This window comes from Acartia tonsa, chromosome 11, assembly GCF_053477335.1.
Source record: "Acartia tonsa isolate MP-2025a chromosome 11, ASM5347733v1, whole genome shotgun sequence".
NCBI lineage: Eukaryota > Metazoa > Arthropoda > Copepoda > Calanoida > Acartiidae > Acartia > Acartia tonsa.
Genome location: NC_137270.1, coordinates 19,203,745 through 19,225,393, shown reverse-complemented (window position 1 = coordinate 19,225,393; position 21,649 = coordinate 19,203,745). Strand labels below are relative to the sequence as shown.

Genomic DNA, 21,649 nt, shown 5'->3' with positions numbered 1-21,649 from the left:
TTAATCTTTTTCTTCCATTTTCCAATCCCCGACTATTAATCTCTGAATATTAAGGGGATAGAAATTGAAATTATTATAATAGCTAAAACTATTACGCCGATATTAAATTACACCAAATTTTTGTTTAAAATATTGTTATAAGAGCTAAAAAAACATTCCGCCGACATTTAAATACTCTTTTGTTTTAATTTAAATTAATCTAATAATTTTTACAAAGACGACATTATAAAAAAATCACGGAGGTTTCGTGAATTTCATTTTGGGAGGTGGGGGGAGACAAAAGGAGGAAATAGGGAAGGAAGAACATATGAAGTGGGATGGATTTATAATAATAGTATAGTTTTTTTTACAAAAACTTAATTTTGATGTAAATTGTTAAAAGAATATCGTTTTTAGGATTATTATATGTGTATGTACATTAGATATAATGTTTTAAATAGTTTCAATTAATATTAGGTCAGTTTAAGCTTAATTTATACAAAACATTGCTAAATTTTAAATCTTTTATATGGGAAATTTTGTCCATGTACTTTTCGACCGAAACCACGAAATTCAAAAGTTGGGAGGTTTCATGAGAAAAATATTTGGTTTGGTAAGAAAAACACGGAGGTTTCGTGAGTAATATATTTTTTGGTTTCGAGGTTTCGTGAATCATACTATTTTTACTACCTTATCTATTTTTACTTCCAATCTTTGAAGTTGCATATAGCTTATGTATAGAATGTGTGACTTCTTATCTGGCTAACCCAGGTTCGAATCCCGTCCGAGAGGGCCACCGATTTTGTAAATGTTAAAAATTGGAAGATTTCATTAAATAAAAGTTGTCGCAAATATAGGTATTAAATAATAGTGTACATTAAATATACATATATATAAAGTATATTTATTAAAAGCTATGTATGATCCATTAAAAAAATTGCAATTTAACATATATACTGTTGTCCATATTTATAGTTTTGAATTTTCATCTGATTAATAATATTTGAATTGTTTGTATTTGTATAAATGATGTCCTACTTGTAGACGGCCAACCACACGGAGAACAACAGAAAGAACATCCCCACCACCTCCTGTACCCGTTAACAACAGGTTTGTAGTCAGGGATCTAAAGGGATAAGACAATTGCCAATAAATCAACAATGTACATCGCATATGATGTTACACAAAATTACCCCTTCATTAAATTACAATTAGTAGTTGAAACGTTTGGACAGTTAACTTCATGAACCAACCATTCAAAATTCAATAAACCAACGAATAAGAAAACGTTATTATAACGCTTTGGGAACTAGCCAAATGTACCATCCCTCAATGAGTTCCCAGAGCTTCCTTAACGTTCTACCGCTGAAAAAAATGTGTTTATAAGACCAGGGAGGAAGGGGACATTAGGCTGTTTTATTACTTTAGTCCCCAAAGTTTTATAATAAATAAGTCTGTAACTAATTCTAATAATAGTTTTAGCGATTGAGACATAGATGCTATGCATTTTGGTGAAAAACACTTGTGTAAAAATTTTAATCATTTTGGACAAGTATTATGCCCAGTAATTTTACTTTGAAATTTAGACGCCCCCCTTATGGGGGTCAAAAAATCATTGCATCAGAACTATGGCTTCATGGTGCTCCCTGAATAGGTCTTGAGGAGTAGAATTAGGAATTTTTGAGATTTTCAAAATATCTCATTCCTAGCCTGAGGAAAGTTAAAAAAAAACGCTATTTTGAAAATTGGCCAATTTTTAGAGGTATTGTGAACTTTTCTCAGGCTAGGAATGAGATATTTTGAAAATTTCAAAAATTCCTGATTCTACTCCTCAAGACCTATTCAGGGAGTACCATGAAGCCATAGTTCTGATGCAATGCTTTTTTGACCCCCATAAGGGGGGCGTTTAAATTAAAAAGTGAAATTACTGGGCATAATACTTGTCCAAAATGGTTAAAATTTTAACACAAGTATTTTTTCACCAAAAGGCATAATAATTGCAACTGCACTTATTGAATTTCAAAAAAAGCCGGGAAAAAAAATCCTCTACTGTGTAATGATGGAGAAGTAGATGCTATGGTTACTCTACAAAATGGAAATAATAATTCTAATAATATTTTAGAGCACTATGTAGAGATGGAGAGGTAGATGCTATGGTTACTCTACAAAATGGAAATAATAATTCTAATAATATTATAGAGCACTGTGTAGTGATGGAGAGGTAGATGCCATGGTTACTCTACAAAATGATAATAATAATTCTAATAATATTTTAGAGCACTGTGTAATGATGGAGAGGCAGATGCTATAGTTACTCTACAAAATGATAATACTAATTCTAATAATTTTTTAGAGCACTATGTAAAGATGGAGAGGTAGATGCTATGGTTACTCTACAAAATGATAATAATAATTCTAATAATACTTTAGAGCACTGTGTAGTGATTGAGACATAGATGCTATGGTAACTCTACAAAATGATAATAATAATTCTAATAGATGCTATGGTTACTCTAAAAAATGATAATAATAAATTTAATAATATTTTAGAGCACTGTGTAGTGATGGAGAGATAGGTGCTATGGTTACTCTACAAAATGATAATATTTAGAGCACTGTTTAGTGTTGGGGAGGTAGATGCTATGGTTACTCAGCAAAATTATACTAATTATATTTTAGAGCACTGTGTAGTGATGGAGAGATAGATGCTATGGTTACTCTACAAAATGACAATACTAATTCTAATAATATTTTAGAGCACTGTGTAATGATGGAGAAGTAGATACTATTGTTACTCTACAAAATGATACTAATAATTCTAATAATATTTTAGAGCACTGTGTAGTGATGGAGAGATAGATGCTATGGTTACTCTACAAAATGATAATACTAATTTTAATAATATTTTAGAGCACTGTGTAGTGATGGAGAGATATATGCTATGGTTACTCTACAAAATGATAATAATAATTCTAATAATATTTTAGAGCACTGTGTAGTGATGGAGAGATAGATGCTATGGTTACTCTACAAAATGATAATAATAATTCTAATAATATTTTAGAGCACTGTGTAGTGATGGAGAGATATATGCTATGGTTACTCTACAAAATGATAATAATAATTCTAATAATATTTTAGAGCACTGTGTAGTGATGGAGAGATATATGCTATGGTTACTCTACAAAATGATAATAATAATTCTAATAACATTTTAGAGCACTGTGTAATGATGGAGAAGTAGATGCTATGGTTACTCTACAAAATGATACTACCTATGCTTTCAAAGGTAAACGATTAGAGCAGCTACACTACACATTACTAGCAGCTAATCCCCTATAGGCCTCTAGTAGCCCTTCAGTGGAGTTTTAAAAAGAAAAGTAAAAAAGTGAGGGGGAGGGGCTTTTTTTTTAGGGGCGACTACTCTTAGGAGGGTGCTGGAAGAATCATTATTTTAACTACAAGTTTCACTTTATTCTGGTGTAAAATCCAATTGATAATAAACGTATTGTTATAGGAACTCAATACTGGAAGTTGACCGAAACATCTATTGAACCTGGATATCCCAGGTAACCAATCTTCAAATTCTGGAAAGTATAATTTCTATAAGGGTTGGGCCGGGTACCTTTTGGCCGGATACCGGATACTGGATATCCGGCTGATTTCTAATGCCGGATATCCGGTACCGGCCGGATATCTAGTAAACGTTCGATATCCGGCAAATTACCGGATATCCGGCCAGATAACCGGATATCCGGCATTATAAATCAGTCGGGTATCCTGAAACCGGATAGTTTCAATATCCAGTATCCGGCCAGATATTGAAAATAGCCGGATATCCGGCCAAACCGAATATCCGGCCCAACCCTAATTTCTATATGTCTTTTTATTGGCCATTGCACAACCCATATCTTTAACTATAAATGACGTACACCTGGCATAGCAACCATAAAACCAAAGTTCGAAACAATTACTTCCCCAACGCCGAGCAGACTGTGACACAACACTTAGTGCGTCTGCTCGATTTCAGGTAGGTTAAAATCTGGTCCCTATACCATGTTGTAACTAAAGACGTTTCTCCAGCTGCTTGTTTGGAATTTAATTCAAAGATACCCCATAATAAGACGCTATTAAGAGGTTAACCAACAAACATTCTAAAGACTATTAAAAAATTTGGGTATAGTCCCTTTCGTTGCAACCCACCGTAAGGGGCGATTCTTCGTATTTTACACATTTCTCTTATTTCTAGCTCCTGCGGGGTGCTCTTACCCTGCGGGGCCTACTACCTAACCATATGGGGCAATCACCTAAACCATATAACCTAACCTACCCTAAAATAACCTATAAAAAGCCATTTTAAAAATACGACGAATCACCCCTTAAGGGGCGTTGCCACGAAAGAGACTTTTCCCAAAAATTTTATTGTAATTTTTTTTACATCAGATCTATCCAGCGTGACTGGGGTATGCCAGGAAACTTGGATGCTGCTTTCACTTGGACTAATGGAAGGACATATTTCTTCAAGGTATAAAGAGTAGTTATAAATAGTTTTGAGTAGGTTGAATGACTTAGCCGTTTAAGAGGAGCAACTCATTACCATGCACTGTTGGGACTTCTCAGAAATGGTCGTAAAATCAAAGGGTTGGTTGTCTGTTGATTGTTCCTTAACCAAATATCCACTAGCGGGCGTTAGAGTACTGCATCCCATTACATGTGATGATGCCCTTAGGTTCTTTAGAGAATTCCGATATGATTTAATGTATCAATGTTGGATTTTTATATAAACATACCAAAATGATGATCATATTGAGCAGTATTTTAATCAACAGAATTGTTGATAATGTATTTTTTAGGGAGATCAGTATTGGAGATTTACAGACGGAACTTTAGATGATGGCTATCCTAAGGTAGACAATGCATAAAGTTATTTACTGATTTTATAGTCATTTGGTGGCAGTTTAAAAGTTTATAAAAGTAATACGATGTGAATGTTTGTCTGTTTGTGTGTATTGTAGGATCAAATGACCAAAAATATTTCTTTCTTTTTAAAATCAAAATTAGAAGTGGAGGGTCAACCCTCTCCCTTTCTTCAATTGCCTCCTAGGTCTAAGCCGCTATTAATGCTAGTTAGTATGGAAAAGTAACTGAGAATTGTAGATTTATTCATATTTCTTCCATTCAAAAGAGATTGCAAGGTGTTGCATTAAAAGATTTTAAAGTGTTAAAGATTTTAGTTTTCAGAGTTTTTGATTTTGAAGGTTTTTGAAATCATTGAATATAACACACTACTAAAGTGTGGTATAAAAACAACAAGTTTAGTCTAATCAGGTGTTGCTCGCAAATAACAAGAAAATTTATGTTAAGGGAATGGATGTTGGATTCGGAGGTATCCCGAGTAACGTGGATGCTGCCATGGTGTGGCCTGCTAATAACAAGATTTACTTTTTCAAAGGAAATTAGAATATCAAAGACAAATTTGGTTGTGAAAACTATTAAAAATTAAACCTATTAGACCTTAATAGTATTAGTAAACAACCAGTGTAAAATATTAATATTCAGCCTGATTGAAAATCCAGAGGGGTTTTTCTTTTTGAAAACTCAACTAATGCAAACTTATCTATCTCCTTAAAAATAACGAAAACTATATTTCGAATAGTCTAGTTTAAATTGTGTATAATAGAAAAATCTCGAAACCTTACAATATTTAAAGGGTCTGACTCTGAACTATTAGGAAGTATATTTTAGAGGCCTTAAGGGGTGATTTATCTTAGGAGGGTGAAGTTACCATCCTCTAAAACAGTGCTGTTATTGAGAAATAAAGCTACAGACATGCAACATACAGACAGATGGACAGACAGAGGGTTAGAAAAGCTTTGCTGCGTTAAAAAAGTCGTGTACTGTACATATGGTCAAGAATCAAGGAGATTCTGCCGGTTGAATTTATCAACAATCCATACCTATTCAGCCAATACCCGCTATCAAAGGCAGAATTATACACAAAAATAACAATCTATTGTCAATTGTCCTATCCCCGAAGCCGTGGCATTTTGTTTAGTTGATAAGATAAAAGGTTTTGGCCTGCAGTAATTTCTCTACACCAGTATATACTACATTAACTTAGACTCAGGAATGTATAATACAGTCAATATATTTAAAAACTTGTGGCTACGCCCCTATCTTGTTATGGTGGTGGTACCCTCTCAGAAAGTAGTTAAAAACCTTCTAAAAACCTATGAGAAGCTGCTTTGATAAGGAGAACCATATCGGTTCAGCGGTTAGAAAGATCCTTCAGTACGCACACACATACACACAGATCCTGTTACTTTATTAAAAGGATTGCATATTCTAGACAAAATATTTAATAAGCAAAAACCGCGGCAATAGAATAAATGACATCGTTTCTACTTGCTGTCAGGGAGGTATCGGGTTCTAGTTCTGGATTCCATTTTGTGACGGTAAAATGTTAACCACTGCAGCAATGGCCGACACGACACTAAAAGTGGGATAAATGGGAATGCCTAGGTAAATAAAAAGTCAAGACTCATAATATTGCACAGTTAGGACAAAGATTATCCAATCAAAGGGTTGCTTGTATCTTGAATGTTATTTAGCATGTATGATATGTTGGGACAATTATTTTATCCCATTAAAGCGGATTAATAACAAAGTTTATAATTAACTAGAGTAGATATAAATATCTATTTATTCCTGGATTAGAAATAACCCTAAAGGAAATTAGTGTAATTTTCTTTTCAAAACATTTCTGTCTGAAAATTACAAAATTTCTTTATATTTTCTTTATTTTTTGTTGTACTAGTAGCAACTAGCATCTAGGTGCTCTAAATCTCAACTCCATCCAAGACTTAGATGTAAAAAATAGCCTAAAACTATCATAGGATCTCTTGAAGCTTTCATAATTGGTTTCAGTAGTTATTGAGATCTGAAGCTAGAGACAACAAAATCATTATTTTACATAATAGGATGTTGAAATATTTGCTTTTTTACTCATGTTAAATTTGCAGTTTTTGTGGTTTGGTAGGTAGCGGCCTACAACGTTTCAGGACGAAATAAATTGTCAGAAATGCGACGTTAAATGAAAAATAATGGTAAATTGATTGCCCCAAATTTTTATCCATGCATTTTAGGACTTATAGTCAAAGTTAATATAATCGAAGGGTAGTATTGGTTTATATTTCCTTACAGGTTTGAATACTAGGTTAAATGAATGTATATAATATTACTTAGATCTTACACCCGAATTTCTTTTCCTCTATAGAGTGAAACACGCGCTGGCTAAAATAACGATTTCCCCATTTCTACCCCTTTACCATATTCCCACCCTCCTACAAGATAAACAAACGGACCAATAAATGAGTTCCATGTTAGCAACCTGAATTTATGACAATTGTTCCCTTGTCATAATATCCACGTATATTCTATATCTATATTTAAATGACATGATGTTTTAATTAAAAACAATTAGGTACTAAATACTGGAAGTTTGATCCTGAAACTTCAGTAAGTATAACTTTAATTATTTATTTAACTATCTATCTAACTAATTATCTATCTAACTTTATATTTATCCATCTATCTATCTTAAATGTTTATCTACCTATCTATCTATCTAATACCAGTATCGGATTATATTTAACTATCTATTTACCTAATAATATACCTACCTTGATATCTAACTACATATCAATCTAACTATTTATCTAATTAACTAACTTTATTTTTTTATTATATCTCTCTCTTCATCTATCTATCTAACCATCTATTTATCTATATCTATCTATCTATTTCAGCCACCAGTATCAGACAATTATCCGAGTGATATTAGCAACTGGGATGGTATCTATCCATCTATATATACCTATCTATCTATCTACTTATCTATCTAATTCTCTATCTGTCTATATATCTATCTACCTATCCATCTATATATCTATCTATTTTAGCCACCAGTATCAGACAGTTATCCGAGAGATATTAGCAACTGGGATGGTATACCAAATAACTTAGGTATATTCTAGTTTAGCTATAGATGAATGACTATTTTTTTGCCAGTAAAAATAAATGATCCCTTCAATCAGCGGTGAATTCTTAAAAAACTTTTGCCCCACTAAAATCAGTGAGCAAACTAAAAATTTAGAGGGGATAATTTTGCCTCACTAAAATTTTAGTGGGGCAAAATTTTTTTTTAAGAATTCACCTCAGGGCTCGACGTCCGCGTGTCATTTTGAGGTTTAGTTGTGGCAGCCGAGCATTTCTTTTAAATATGTAGTACATGTTTAGAAATAACTATGGATGCAGTTTTTATAAAATAAACATGTGGCTATAATTCTGTAAAAAAGAACTTCTATAGGAGTTTAAAAACTAGGAATTTTCTAAAAGAGACCATTATTATTTATACATAGTAATAATTCATTTTTTTCCAGTATGGCTTCAAAACCGATTAATATCCGCTGAGCTGTAGCCGTTGCTCATACTGAAAAATCATGTATTGCATCGTATGACAGACAATTTTCTACAAATATTAAATTGAAAGATCATAACATTAATACCAGTTTTAATATTTTAATTTTTCACTTGCTATCTGAGGACAGCTGTCTATAAAATGATGCGATAAATAAACATTTTATAATTTCAGATGCTGCAATAAGATACAGCAATGATAAAATATATTTCTTCAAAAACGGTAAATATTACAGGTAATGTATTTATATTACTAGTAGCGATGTTACTCTATAATTTACACTGTCAGTCTATGCGTCCAGCATAATTAGAGTTCCTCGGCTGCCGACTAAGGCTGACATTTGAAATTTTTTGTTAATATTCCCCTAATAAATAAGCATCTATTATACATTTGAATTTGTCATCCCTTCTTCCTATAAAGCTCAGAGCCAAAACAATTGGTTTTCTGGTAATTTACTATTTGAATTTTTCTATGTCAGTTTGGCAAACATGAATTTAAGCATCCTTTCTTACACTCCAACTTGCTATTCATTCATCTATACATCTAGCTATTCATCCATCGGTGGATTTATTATTACTTGGATCTAACACCAAACTTCATGTTCTCTAATAAAGTGAAACTTGTAGCAGGGTAAAATGACCTTTTCCTCATCCACCCCCCCCCCTACTAGATGCACGAACTGACCAATAAATGACGGGAAAATTTACGACAATTTTTATACTTTATCTACGTATATTCTATATTCATTAATACATCTTTATAATTGTTAAGATGGAATGATGACACCTTTAGCGTGGACAACGGAAATCCAGCTTATCCCCGAGATACAGGATTCTGGTGGTTCGGTTGCAAGAATAGTCCTTTAAGGTTTTAAAGGTACAATAAATATATAGAAAGACTGGATGGTCAATCTCTTATTAAAATTAAGGGAACACGGTAAGGAACTATCCGAATACAATACAATTATAAACTTTACATATTTTATTATGAAATTGCAGATATTTTCATCTTAGTCATGTAATAAGTCAGTCAATAGTTAAATAAATAAAGTTTTCTTTGGTAAATTTTATCGTCTTAAAATTTGGTTGATTGTATAATTGTACCATTGAATTTTCCCTAAGATGAAGGAACTAATCGGTTCAGTGGTTAGTAGATCTAATAGAAAACAAAAAATACTTATATGATAAAACTAAGGTCTATAAACTAGGGAATTTAAGGTGGAAATATTCGGTGCAAAACCATCCCATGTCAAAAACTGATAATCTGGGTCACGCCAGGCTACAATTGAATTAAGACAAAAGTAAGTGCCGAGCTCTGGGACCTATTTATGGTAAAATTAGACATAAAACCACGATGGTTCAAGGTAAAACCAAAATATTTCAGCGGGATCTTTTTGAGAAAATTAGATTTGAAAATTTCAAGTTCAATTTTCACCCCCTAGGAGTTGCCGCATAATCATGACAAGACAAGCAAAGATTATTTATTTAAAATTTTGAACAACTTTGCTTTTATAAAGTTCTTCATAAAACCACTCCCGAAGGGAGTTAATTAATGGCCATTTTTATCAGTTGCTTTGCTAAGGTCACGGAAATTCAGCCTTAAATAAATCATATGTATATAGAGAGGTTTTATGAAAGACTTCTTAAAAGCAAAGTTGTTCAAAATTTCAAATAAATAATCTTTGCTTTTCTTGTCATGATTATACGACAACTCCTAGGGGGTGAAAGTTGAACTTGAAATTTTTAAATCTAATTTTCTCAAAAAGATCCCGCTGAAATATTTTGGTTTTACCTGGAACCATCATGGTTCTATGTCTAATTTTACCATAAATAGGTCCCAGAGCTCGGCACTTACTTTTGTCTTGATTAAATTGTAGCCTGTCGTGAGGTAATAACAGACGAACAAAAAAATTACTACTTAATGTATATTCAAAAGATTCAAAATGGAAAGACATACATTTTTTAACATCTTAATTGGAATTAATCATCTATTTATTAGTGAAACAATTGTAAATAAAAATAAGAAAAATAGTTGTGTTTTTATATATATAATTAATGGAATGATACAAACAATTTGAATTGAATTTTAATTTCAGGAACTATTTGCAGACAGAGAGACAGGCATGATTGCTGGCCGCAGCAGATATTAATTATACCAACATTTTTACCATCAACATATCTTTAGGTTTCTTTAGTTACTAAATACTCTTTATTATCCGGGAGGGAGTGGACTTTGTTTGGCTGTTTATTAATCTTATTCCCAAAGATTTACAATAACGTTTTCTTATTCATTGACTTAATGACTTTGGGGAATTTTTAAAATTTTGATTGGTTGGTTTATTATGTTGAGTGTCAAAACGTTTAAACCACTAACTGTAATCTACAGACGGGTAATTTTGTGTATAATCATTGAGAATGTACACCAATTTATGGTCCATCATCTTATCCCTTTAGATAAAATTGCTTGTTAACATAATGATTCCTGGTATAACAGGGTAATATAGGCAATTTTATTCTGAAAATATGCAGGATTTGTAATTATTGAAACCACCACAACTTAGCTAATTTATATAGCAGCATATTCATTTATTAAATATTTAGAAATACGATGGAAGATATTCTTATTCTGGCTAAAAAAAAGCAGCCCCTAAAAGAAGAGCATTCTTCGTATTTCTGACTAGAAAAAACTGTTGTATTTTTTGCTATTTATTATAAAAAAAATTATAAAAAATTAAAAACCACCTGAAATTATTCTTTCCATTAAGAAATTGTAAATATTTTTTATTCCTATAAAATCTTAGTTTAGAGGCATTTAATGCAAGAACCTTTTTGATCAAGTCTTGTTATCATAGAATGTTTGTTTTAAATTCCAAAAAGACTTTGAATAAAGAAATCTCTATTATATTCAGGGGTAAGGGAAATGGCAAAGGGCGTTAAATTAACCTTTCCCTGATCTATCCCGATTTCTCTGATCATATCCTGGGAGGGGAGGGGACATTGGGCTGTTTACTACGCTAGTCCTCAAACTTTTTTAATATTTTTTTTTTCGTTGGATTACAACTTGGGACTTTTATTAAATATTAACTTTTGTTTAGTTGAGTGTAAAAACGTTTCAACAAAAGGTAATTTTGTGCATCATCATTTGGGATGTACATCAGTTTATCGGCCTTTGTCTTATCCCTTTACACCCTTGGATCACAACTCATTATTTTTTTCAATAAAATGGTTAATTTGTCTAACTCTTGATAAAAATGTATAAAAAGTTCCAAAAAATATTTATTTAAAAAAAACAGCCAAGCATTACTAAATCATACAAATAATTCTAAAAAAGACAATAATTCAATATAAAAAGAAATGGCATTTTCGTTGATGATATTTTAAATATTATTGAAAATAAATACTGTAAGTAAACTATATAATAATATGTATATGAAATATATAATAATAGAAAATTAATTATGTTTTTTTTTTTATAAATCTCATTTGCATCTTTTGTTAAAAAATTACTCAAATATAAATCAAGTACAAATTTCATATATAGCGAAGAAATTCTTCTTTAAAAACTTATAAAAAAACTTGCAATTATACCATACCTATCATTTTTATAAAAGTTGTTTCTAACTTTGTATTATGAACAGCTTTCTGCTGATATTAAAATCTAAAAAAAAAAAAATTAAAATCAGTTTTGTTAGCCCCGTGGGGGAGAAGGCCTGGGCTGACAAAATTGTTTTTATCTTATAATTCTTATTTTATTATCCGTAGAAAATTGTCTGTAATACGATGCTATCCATGTATTTTCAGTATGACTGAGAACAGGTTATAATCCAGCGGATATAAATCGGTGTCGAAGATTTTTTTCTTCTGTGCTTTACTTCTTATTCATATAATTATCGTTCAAATTACATGAAAAGACTAACAGACTAAATTATCATATAGTAGAAGCATAAATATCAGGGCTTGGCAGCCGTCCATCGCCGCACATCTCAAATTGAAACCCACTTGTGTGCAAGAAAAATAAATCCAGAAATGGATTGTCTGTTTAGAACAAGTTTAGACATACGGCTGAATTTTAAGGTTAGACAATAACGATTTCACTAAAGCTTACACACGGCTGCCGAGCCCTTCAATTATGATATATTTTGATCATAAAAAGCAGAAAGATGATTAGCGAACTTTGAAAAATATGCTATACAATAAATTATACATTATTAGGACCCAGCGCAGTTCATGGTAAAATGTTTCTGGTTTTAATAATCTCAAAAAATCTACGGGCTTTCATGGCTATAAGCTCTACTTTTGGCCGCTAGCTGCTTTTAAAATTCATTAATTTCTTTCTGTAGATAATTGATCTCAGGAACATTTTACCATGAGCTGGACTAGATCCCTTTATTACAATAAAAATCAGTACAAATAATGTAATAAAGCTTATGCTAAAAATTTGTAAAATGCAGAGACAGGTTAAAAAGAGAGGAGTAGGTTACGCTAAAAATCCGTAAAAGGTTGTGAGTTTTAGGTTAAAAACAGTAGTAGAACGATAAAAATTTAAGTTTACTTAAAACATTTTTTTGTCTATAGTCCTTTTTAATACGAAATTCACATATTATTTAGTGATTATTACCGTTCTACTTCTATTTTCATGCCTTAAAACTCACACCTTTACGGATTTTTAGCGCAACCTACTCCTTTAATCAAACTTCCATAGCCTAACTCTTATATACTTTAAGCATTAATATCAGGGAGGAAGGGGACACTGAACTGTAAATTTTATTATTATCAAAACATGACTTTGCTGTTTTTTTTGATATTAATTTGGTTTAAACTAGGAGTGTTTACACTTTTCAACTAATATTTTTGATTTACAAAAGAGGTGATTTTGTTTATCATCATTGAGTGTGTAAATCAATATACAGCCCATTGGCTTGCCCCTTAAAATCCCGGATTTACATGAACACATAATAAAACGGAGTAGAAATTTTCAATTTGGATATTTTGATTTAATTTAAGTTTTTTGCATAACTCTATCTTTGGCATTATGAGAATTTTTGAAAATATTTAAACAGTTTTTGGATTGTTCCAAAGAATGGATATAGAATAGGTGGATATTGTGAGAAATTCTTGCATATCCTGATAAAATGTTTCTCACAGCTGGCTAATATAATGATAGATCCCATCTTCCCCCGTACGAACTTATCCCATCCCGTCTCCTGACCGTGTAGAACGTATTTACCAATATCTGAGGACTATATTAACAACCTAAATTGACTACAACATTTACCTTGTCTCAATATTCACGTATTTTATATCCATTTTCCTAAGTGACTATAACAAGAAAGGACGTCCAAGCATATTCTTACCTTTCTTTATGGAGGGTGGGGGAGGGGTGTAATAGAAGTATTTTGAATAAGGGTGGCGGGATTTTCGGGGGGAGTCTTTGGTATAAATTTGTTGGAGTTGGGAGGATGAAACAATATAATTCATTTTCAAAGTTTAGCTAGGTATTTCCCCAATAAATCTCCCCAATCCTTGGACATGCTTTATAGTAAGGGTGACATAAACTAAATAGGAACAACTATGTTGTTAACATAGTTATCAATTTATATATTTAATAATCTTGGTAGCATATACGTCTAAGGGTGGGGGTGAAGGTATGTTTACCCCCCTTAAAGGTTGAAACTCATCATTTTACTCCCCTTAAAATAAAAAGCTTGGACGTCCTTGGGGAAATTATCCTATGTCCTATCCCACTGTATCCCTGGGTAGATATGGGAGGACATTTATGTTGTTTGTTGGAATACGAATCCCTCCAGCCTGAGTTGATCTGATTCTGTGGGGTGGAGGGTTAATACTCCCCCTAGAACATTTCTGAAAAAAGGTTAAAATTTAAACAAAAAGCTTTAGCTAAAATAAATAGGTATGAACAAATTGAGAAAACTTAATCTTATTAAATTATTTTCTAAAAGCGAATAATTCTAGTTAAGGCAGGTTATAATTATCCTATAATTTTGCATGTTGATTGCATTTAATATTTAGGTAAGATTTTGAAAAATAAGATACTCAATAATCGTTATCTGAAAGTCCGTACGTCCATTCCAAACATGATTATTTTACTTTTTTGACAACAACTTTTAGTATGATATAATTGTTTTATTAATTTGATCCCTAAAAAAAAGATACAATAGTAGAAGCAAAGTTTCTTTAAAATCAAGAGCAGTTATAACTTTAAACAATATCCTATTTAAAATCAATTTTTTAAAACTATTTTCGTCATAATTATATATTTGAATATTTTGTTCAAACTTATAAATCAATTAAATTCTCACACTCTACGCTCCAACGTTCGTTTGTCCTTCTATCTGAATTTAAAGCTTCACTTTATGTATATTGTCATCCTTGTTTTTATGAGGATACAACAAATGTGCAGCTATCCAGAATAAATTAATCAATTATTCTAAGTTTATAAATAATTTTTTATACATCTACCTTATACCTGTATGTTTTTGTCTGTCTATCTATCTAACAATTTAATATTTTGTCTATCTATCTATCTATCAGTCTATTTTTGTCTATCTATTAGTCCGTTTTTTGTCTATCTAACATTCTGTTTTTAGTCTATATATCTATCTATTTTACTTGGATTTATTTGGTGCAGAGAATACTGTATAGCAACCAGCATGAATACAAATACACTGTCTGTCTGTCTGTATGTCTATCTATCTATATATCTATCTATTTTACTTGGATTTATTTGGTGCAGAGAATACTGTGTAGCAACCAGCATGAATACAAATACACTGTCTGTCTGTATGTATGTCTATCTATCTATATATATATATATTTTACTTGGATTTATTTGGTGCAGAGAATACTGTGTAGCAGCCAGCATGAATACAAATACACTGTCTGTCTGTATGTATGTCTATCTATCTATATATCTATCTATTTTACTTGGATTTATTTGGGGCAGAGAATACTGTGTAGCAGCCAGCATGAATACAATTACACTGTCTGTCTGTATGTATGTCTATCTATCTATATATCTATCTATTTTACTTGGATTTATTTGGTGCAGAGAATACTGTGTAGCAGCCAGCATGAATACAAATACACTGTCTGTCTGTATGTATGTCTATCTATCTATATATATATATATTTTACTTGGATTTATTTGGTGCAGAGAATACTGTGTAGCAGCCAGCATGAATACAAATACACTGTCTGTCTGTATGTATGTCTATCTATCTATATATATATATATTTTACTTGGATTTATTTGGTGCAGAGAATACTGTGTAGCAGCCAGCATGAATACAAATACACTGTCTGTCTGTATGTATGTCTATCTATCTATATATCTATCTATTTTACTTGGATTTATTTGGGGCAGAGAATACTGTGTAGCAGCCAGCATGAATACAAATACACTGTCTGTCTGTATGTATGTCTATCTATCTATATATCTATCTATTTTACTTGGATTTATTTGGTGCAGAGAATACTGTGTAGCAGCCAGCATGAATACAAATACAACCCTCCAATATTTCCGTGTGGCTCCTAGGAGGTAAATAATTTTAATTGACATAAACATTTATTTGCTAATTTTACCAAATACATTTATACTTTTAGGTCATCCATATAATTATGTTTGATTAAAAAAAACAGGGCTCGGCAGCGGCTCCTCATTCGCTTAAGGAAACTCAACCTATCACAATTTTAAAAATAAGCTGGAAGTCATTTCTCCCTTTAGGACAAAACTTTCAAAGCATCCAAACGGGTTTAAACTCGTGACTTCGGTGCGACTATGAAGTCCTGAAAAAGTTTGTTCTGTTCCTTTCTGTGGATTTTAGTAAAAGAAGAACGGGAATTAACCAAATAGTACAGACAGAAAAACTACTTAGTAGTTATAACCATTCGGGCTACCACCTTCTTAGTAAGTCAGAGTTGCGTTACTATCTATAGTAACTAGCGGCTACGCCCCTAGAGGCCTCTAGTGGCATTTAAATGTTTTTTTTTTAAATTTTAAATATCTAATTTGAGAAATAATTTGTCTTTGTTATCAGCTGTTAAATTCATGTCTCTACGCTAGCGACACTAAGTGGCTGAAATATTTCATTTTTTTTCTCGATTTTATTGTGATTTCTCTTGGGAGGGTGGTGGTACCCTCCCCCAAAATAGTTATAAACCTTCCCGGGACCTATGAGAAGCTACCCTGTTAAGGAGAACTTGATCGGTTCAGCGGTTAGCGAGATCCTTCGGTACACACAGTCACACAGATACACAAACATCCTGCTACTTTAGTATAAGGATATTTCACCTGATGAGACACTGTAGATTATTTCTGTTTAGAAACTTAGCAGTGACGTCACTACCAAACATAATCCCTCCACCCCGTCGATTTTCTTCTAATCCTTTGCCAATCTGGATAGAAAAAAATGTGGTATTAAAATGGATATCGAATATACGTGGATATTATGACAGGGGAAAAATTGTTATCAATTTAGGTTGCCAACATGAATATCATATATTGGCCAATTCGTTCATCCAGTAGAAAGAGAGGAGAATTGGGTATTAATCTATAGTATGCTAAATCAACAGGGAGTTAGAAAACATCGGGCTGTTTATCACACTAGTCCTCAAAGTTTTATAGTAACATTTTCTTATTTGTTGGCTTAACAACTTAGAAGACTTTTATTGAATTTTGATTGATGGGTTAATAAGTTGAATGTCCAGTGTCAAAACGTCTAAACAACTAATTATAATCTAAAAAAGGAGTAATTTTGTGTATCATTATGGGGGATGTACATAAATTTATCAGACATTGTCTTATCCCTTTAAATCCCTGTAAACCAATCATTTTATTAAGTTTCACTGAGGACCTACCTTCAAATCATGCACATTTATGTATAAGACACAAGTTAAGATAAATGTGTGTTTTTCTATACTTATTATAAAGTTAAAAGTTATCAAAGATCTGTCTGTCTGTCGGTCTACATGTCTGTCTATCTGTCTGTCTACCTGTCTGTTTATCTGTCTGTCTATCTGTCTGTCAATCTGTCTATCTATCTGTCTGTCTTACTGTACGTCTATCTGTCTGTTTATCTGACTGTCTATCTGTCTGTCTATCTGTCTGTCTATCTGTCTGTCTATCTGTCTGTCTATCTGTCTGTCTATCTGTCTGTTTATCTGTCTATCTGTCTGTCTATCTGTCTGTCTATCTGTCTGTCTATCTGTCTGTCTATCTGTCTGTCTATCTGTCTGTCTATCTGTCTGTCTATCTGTCTGTCTGTCTGTCTGTCTGTCTGTCTGTCTATCTGTCTGTCTATCTGTCTGTCTATCTGTCTGTCTATCTGTCTGTCTATCTGTCTGTCTATCTGTCTGTCTATCTGTCTGTCTATCTGTCTGTCTATCTGTCTGTCTATCTGTCTGTCTATCTGTCTGTCTATCTGTCTGTCTATCTGTCTATCTGTCTATCTGTCTATCTGTCTGTCTATCTGTCTGTCTATCTATCTATCTATCTATCTATCTATCTGTCTGTTTACCTGATTGTTTATCTGTCTATCTATATGTCTATCTATCTGTCTACCTATCTGTCTATCTATCTGTCTATCTATATGTCTACCTATCTGCCTATCTATCTGTCTATATGTCTATCTATCTGTCTACCTATCTGTCTATCTATCTGTCTATCTATCTGTCTATCTATCTGTCTATCTATCTGTCTACCTATCTGTCTATCTATCTGTCTATCTATCTGTCTATCTATCTGTCTATCTATCTGTCTATCTATCTGTCTATCTATCTGTCTATCTATCTGTCTATCTGTCTGTCTATCTATCTGTCTACCTATCTGTCTATCTATCTGTCTATCTATCTGTCTATCTAACTGTCTATCTAACTGTCTATCTATCTGTCTATTTAACTGTCTATCTATCTGTCTATCTATCTGTCTATCTATCTGTCTATCTATCTGTCTATCTATCTGTCTATCTATCTGTCTATCTATCTGTCTATCTATCTGTCTATCTATCTGTCTATCTATCTGTCTATCTATCTGTCTATCTATCTGTCTATCTATCTGTCTATCTATCTGTCTATCTATATGTCTATCTATCTGTCTATCTATCTGTCTATTCATCTATTTATCTATCTATCTTTTAGTAATCTTACCACCATAGGATCTGACCAAAGAATATCACACAAAATGTCGTTGTCCTCTGGCTGTATTCCACGTCCTATATTACAGTTAATATAAATTTAAGTAAAGGGAGGATATTTCTTATGCTGGTACCCAAAGTTTTACAACCATGTTTACTCATTCGTTGGCTAAAAAATGTTCAATAAGTCTTGATCAAGGTTGATTCAAACTAGTTCTAACTGTATAGTGTTGCTATGTTTTCTAAATAAACTCAATTATTTGAAATCAATAAGCCCGATTCTAAAATGGTTCAATTAACAAGCAGAGAAGTCCGTTATGAAAATAGGGAGGAAGGAACTAGCCTTAAAATGTAAAAATCTTAAAAAGCAAAATCTGTTTTTTCCCTCAAAGTGCCTAGAGAGGGGTAGGGTACCTTTGTTTTTATGGCTCCTTATGGAAGAGGGGGAGGGTAGATATACCACACTTTTCTGGGATCTTGCCAGATCAAGTATCAACTGTGGGGAATACCAAAGGATGACTCCATGCAAAATTTGAGCCGGATCCGGCCAAAACCGGCCGGGATTTTTATAAAAAAAACGTTTTTTTCCGGTTTTTAGGGGGTATCTGTAAATCAAGCCCCCTCCTGGGTACGCCCTAATATTGATTTTTGCTTTAAGGTCTGATCTGAATTCCTCAACACTGGATATGACCCCTAGAGTTGAAAAAATGGTTAAAATCCGGTCTTTTGTCCGGTTTCCGGCCATTTCCGGCCCCCCAAAAAAATTTTAAAAATCAAAATTTCATCTAAAATTTAAAAAAATATGCTTTAAATTCCATTTTTCATTAATAATTTTTCAAAAAACAAAAACCTTAGGTAATGAAGATAATTTTAGCAACTTAAAATGTGAAAAAAGGTTGAAAATTGACAAACTTATGTCAATTTGAAAAATGTTGGTAAATCCTAAAAATTTGACGGATTTATACATACATTTCAGAATTTAGGTTGACTATGGTCTTTAAAGGACGCCTGCAAGAAATAACACGCTTTAACTGCTGAAAGACTGCCACAAGAAGACCCAATACCCCAAATTATAAGCCTTCAGCTTCAATAACAAAAAAGTTCTAGGCATTTCAAAATAGCATTTTATGTACAATGGAATTTTTGAAAGATTTCCAATGCTCATAAAAGAAAAAACAATATTAAATTACGTTGCCTAGACATAAAATTATAACCTTATCTTTGTCAGAAACTTAGATTGCCTGTAACTGATTACATTTTTACAATAAAAACACCACATTTCATAGTCAAAATCTATGAAAAAAATTCGATTGAAATTGCATTTTTAAACAAAAATCATAGCGGAAACAAAGGGGTAAACTAATACAAGCTTAGCTGTGATTGGTTATTAAGCTGATTCAGCCTTCTGATTGGCTACAGTACATTCGGTACAACGCAAGTAAAACTTAATTTTTTAAAATGATTTTGACTATAAAAATGGGTATTTTTATTGTAAAAATATAATTAGTTACTGGAAACCTAAATTTATGACAAAATAAGCTTATAATTTTGTTTCTAGGCCACATAGTTTAATTTTAAATATTTCAACATGAGCATTGCAATTCTTTCAAAATTTCCATTGTACATAAAATGTCATTTTAAAATGCCTAGAACTTTTTTGTTATAGAAGCTGAAGGCTTCAAATTTGGGGTATTTGGTCTACTTGTGGCAGTCTTTCAGCAGTTAAAGCGTGGTATTTCTTGCAGGCTTCCTTTAAGACACGCCATATCCAACAAAATTGCAATGAGAAGGTCTAAATGTTTTTCTTAACCAAAATTCTACATACCCTGGCAGTTCCAGGGATATATCATTAAAGCTTGTCGGCTGGCCGGAAAGCTTTTAACAGGCGGCCGACTAAAAGCCGGATTTAATGGTTATCAACTGTACAAAGTAGCGATTTTCGTTTTTTTGGCCAAAACTCATGCAGTGAGTTGTTTTTTGGGATTGACATACAAAAGCAAGTTTGTACAACTTTTTGGGGCGGACATTTCTTTACTTACGCATGATCCGCCACGGGCAAACCGTTTGGACGATACGCACCACCAAAGGCACAATTTTTTACGATTTTTCTAAAAATTTCGTTTTTTTTGCCCCTTTAGGGGATGACGGAGTCGATTTAGCGACTTAGGACACTTCTTCAATTATGTTCAATTAAGTTCTTTTTGAGGCGGAAATTTCTTTACTTATGCATTATGAGCCTCAGGTAAACTGTTTGGCTGTTATTTGCTGCGATTTTCGGCGATTTTGCCGTTCAAGAGGTTTCAACGTATATTTTGGAGGGAAAGGAGTCCTCCAATCAAGATGATTATCAAATACTTTTCTTTTGCAAATTTAATTGGCTACATTTCATGTGAAGTAAATTTTTTTGTGCGTCAAACCGGTTTTGTTCCAGTTGAAATTTAAAAAAAAGATTACAACTACTATTTAATTACACCAACCCCATGAAATGTATTTTCCTCCCACAAGAAACTTTAAGGGAAACCGCAAGTAATGACTTACCAATAGGAAGTCCTCTGATGTCATCCAGATCAAAGTTGGTTACACTGGACAGACCTCCGTGTACCACCAGAATTTTACTAAAAATCAGGAAATTTAAGGGATAAGTCAATGCTAAAAGATAAACAAAATTACCCCTTCTTCTTGGAAACTGATTGTATGTATTAGTTCATAAAAAATAATTTTTCAAATTTTTTTCAGTTCTTTCCGATTCCCCCCCCCCCCTCACCCCTCCCACTATAATTCTAAATGCGATGGAAACGGTCAAATATTTAAAAAAGATATCCAATTATTTAAAGGGCCAATGAATATAAAAATATTGAAAATAATATAAACTTACTTTTTAACAAGTGTTGATGATGGCAGCCAGCTGAATATTTCTAAAATAAATAAATTTTATGTAATTTCAATGCGTTTTCCCTGAAAGTGCCTGGTTAAGCACAGAAACATCACCCCTTATTAACAGGGAAAATGAACCTCATTTATTGGTCACTTTATAAATCAAG

The 21,649-nt window shown here is 32.5% G+C and overlaps 2 protein-coding genes across 2 annotated transcripts in view; one reads left to right on the top strand and one right to left on the bottom strand.

Annotated features, from left to right (window-relative positions):
* Window positions 1–10,690, top strand: part of LOC145332356 (matrix metalloproteinase-14-like) — a 40,547-nt gene extending 29,857 nt beyond the window's left edge. The window contains exons 15-25 of the mRNA XM_080177357.1: window positions 1,024–1,089; window positions 3,198–3,268; window positions 3,497–3,548; window positions 4,423–4,504; window positions 4,833–4,886; window positions 5,344–5,432; window positions 7,464–7,497; window positions 7,941–8,004; window positions 8,633–8,693; window positions 9,230–9,334; window positions 10,554–10,690. Coding sequence (XP_080033483.1) covers window positions 1,024–1,089; window positions 3,198–3,268; window positions 3,497–3,548; window positions 4,423–4,504; window positions 4,833–4,886; window positions 5,344–5,432; window positions 7,464–7,497; window positions 7,941–8,004; window positions 8,633–8,693; window positions 9,230–9,332 — 676 coding nt within the window. The 3' untranslated portion in view covers window positions 9,333–9,334; window positions 10,554–10,690. The remainder of the gene's footprint in view (window positions 1–1,023; window positions 1,090–3,197; window positions 3,269–3,496; window positions 3,549–4,422; window positions 4,505–4,832; window positions 4,887–5,343; window positions 5,433–7,463; window positions 7,498–7,940; window positions 8,005–8,632; window positions 8,694–9,229; window positions 9,335–10,553) is intronic.
* An 887-nt stretch (window positions 10,691–11,577) lies between these two features.
* Window positions 11,578–21,649, bottom strand: part of LOC145332357 (uncharacterized) — a 39,570-nt gene continuing 29,498 nt past the window's right edge. The window contains exons 11-16 of the mRNA XM_080177358.1: window positions 21,484–21,523; window positions 21,147–21,223; window positions 18,622–18,686; window positions 16,769–16,872; window positions 15,928–16,008; window positions 11,578–14,319 (exon numbers count right to left, since the gene is read on the bottom strand). Coding sequence (XP_080033484.1) covers window positions 14,232–14,319; window positions 15,928–16,008; window positions 16,769–16,872; window positions 18,622–18,686; window positions 21,147–21,223; window positions 21,484–21,523 — 455 coding nt within the window. The 3' untranslated portion in view covers window positions 11,578–14,231. The remainder of the gene's footprint in view (window positions 14,320–15,927; window positions 16,009–16,768; window positions 16,873–18,621; window positions 18,687–21,146; window positions 21,224–21,483; window positions 21,524–21,649) is intronic.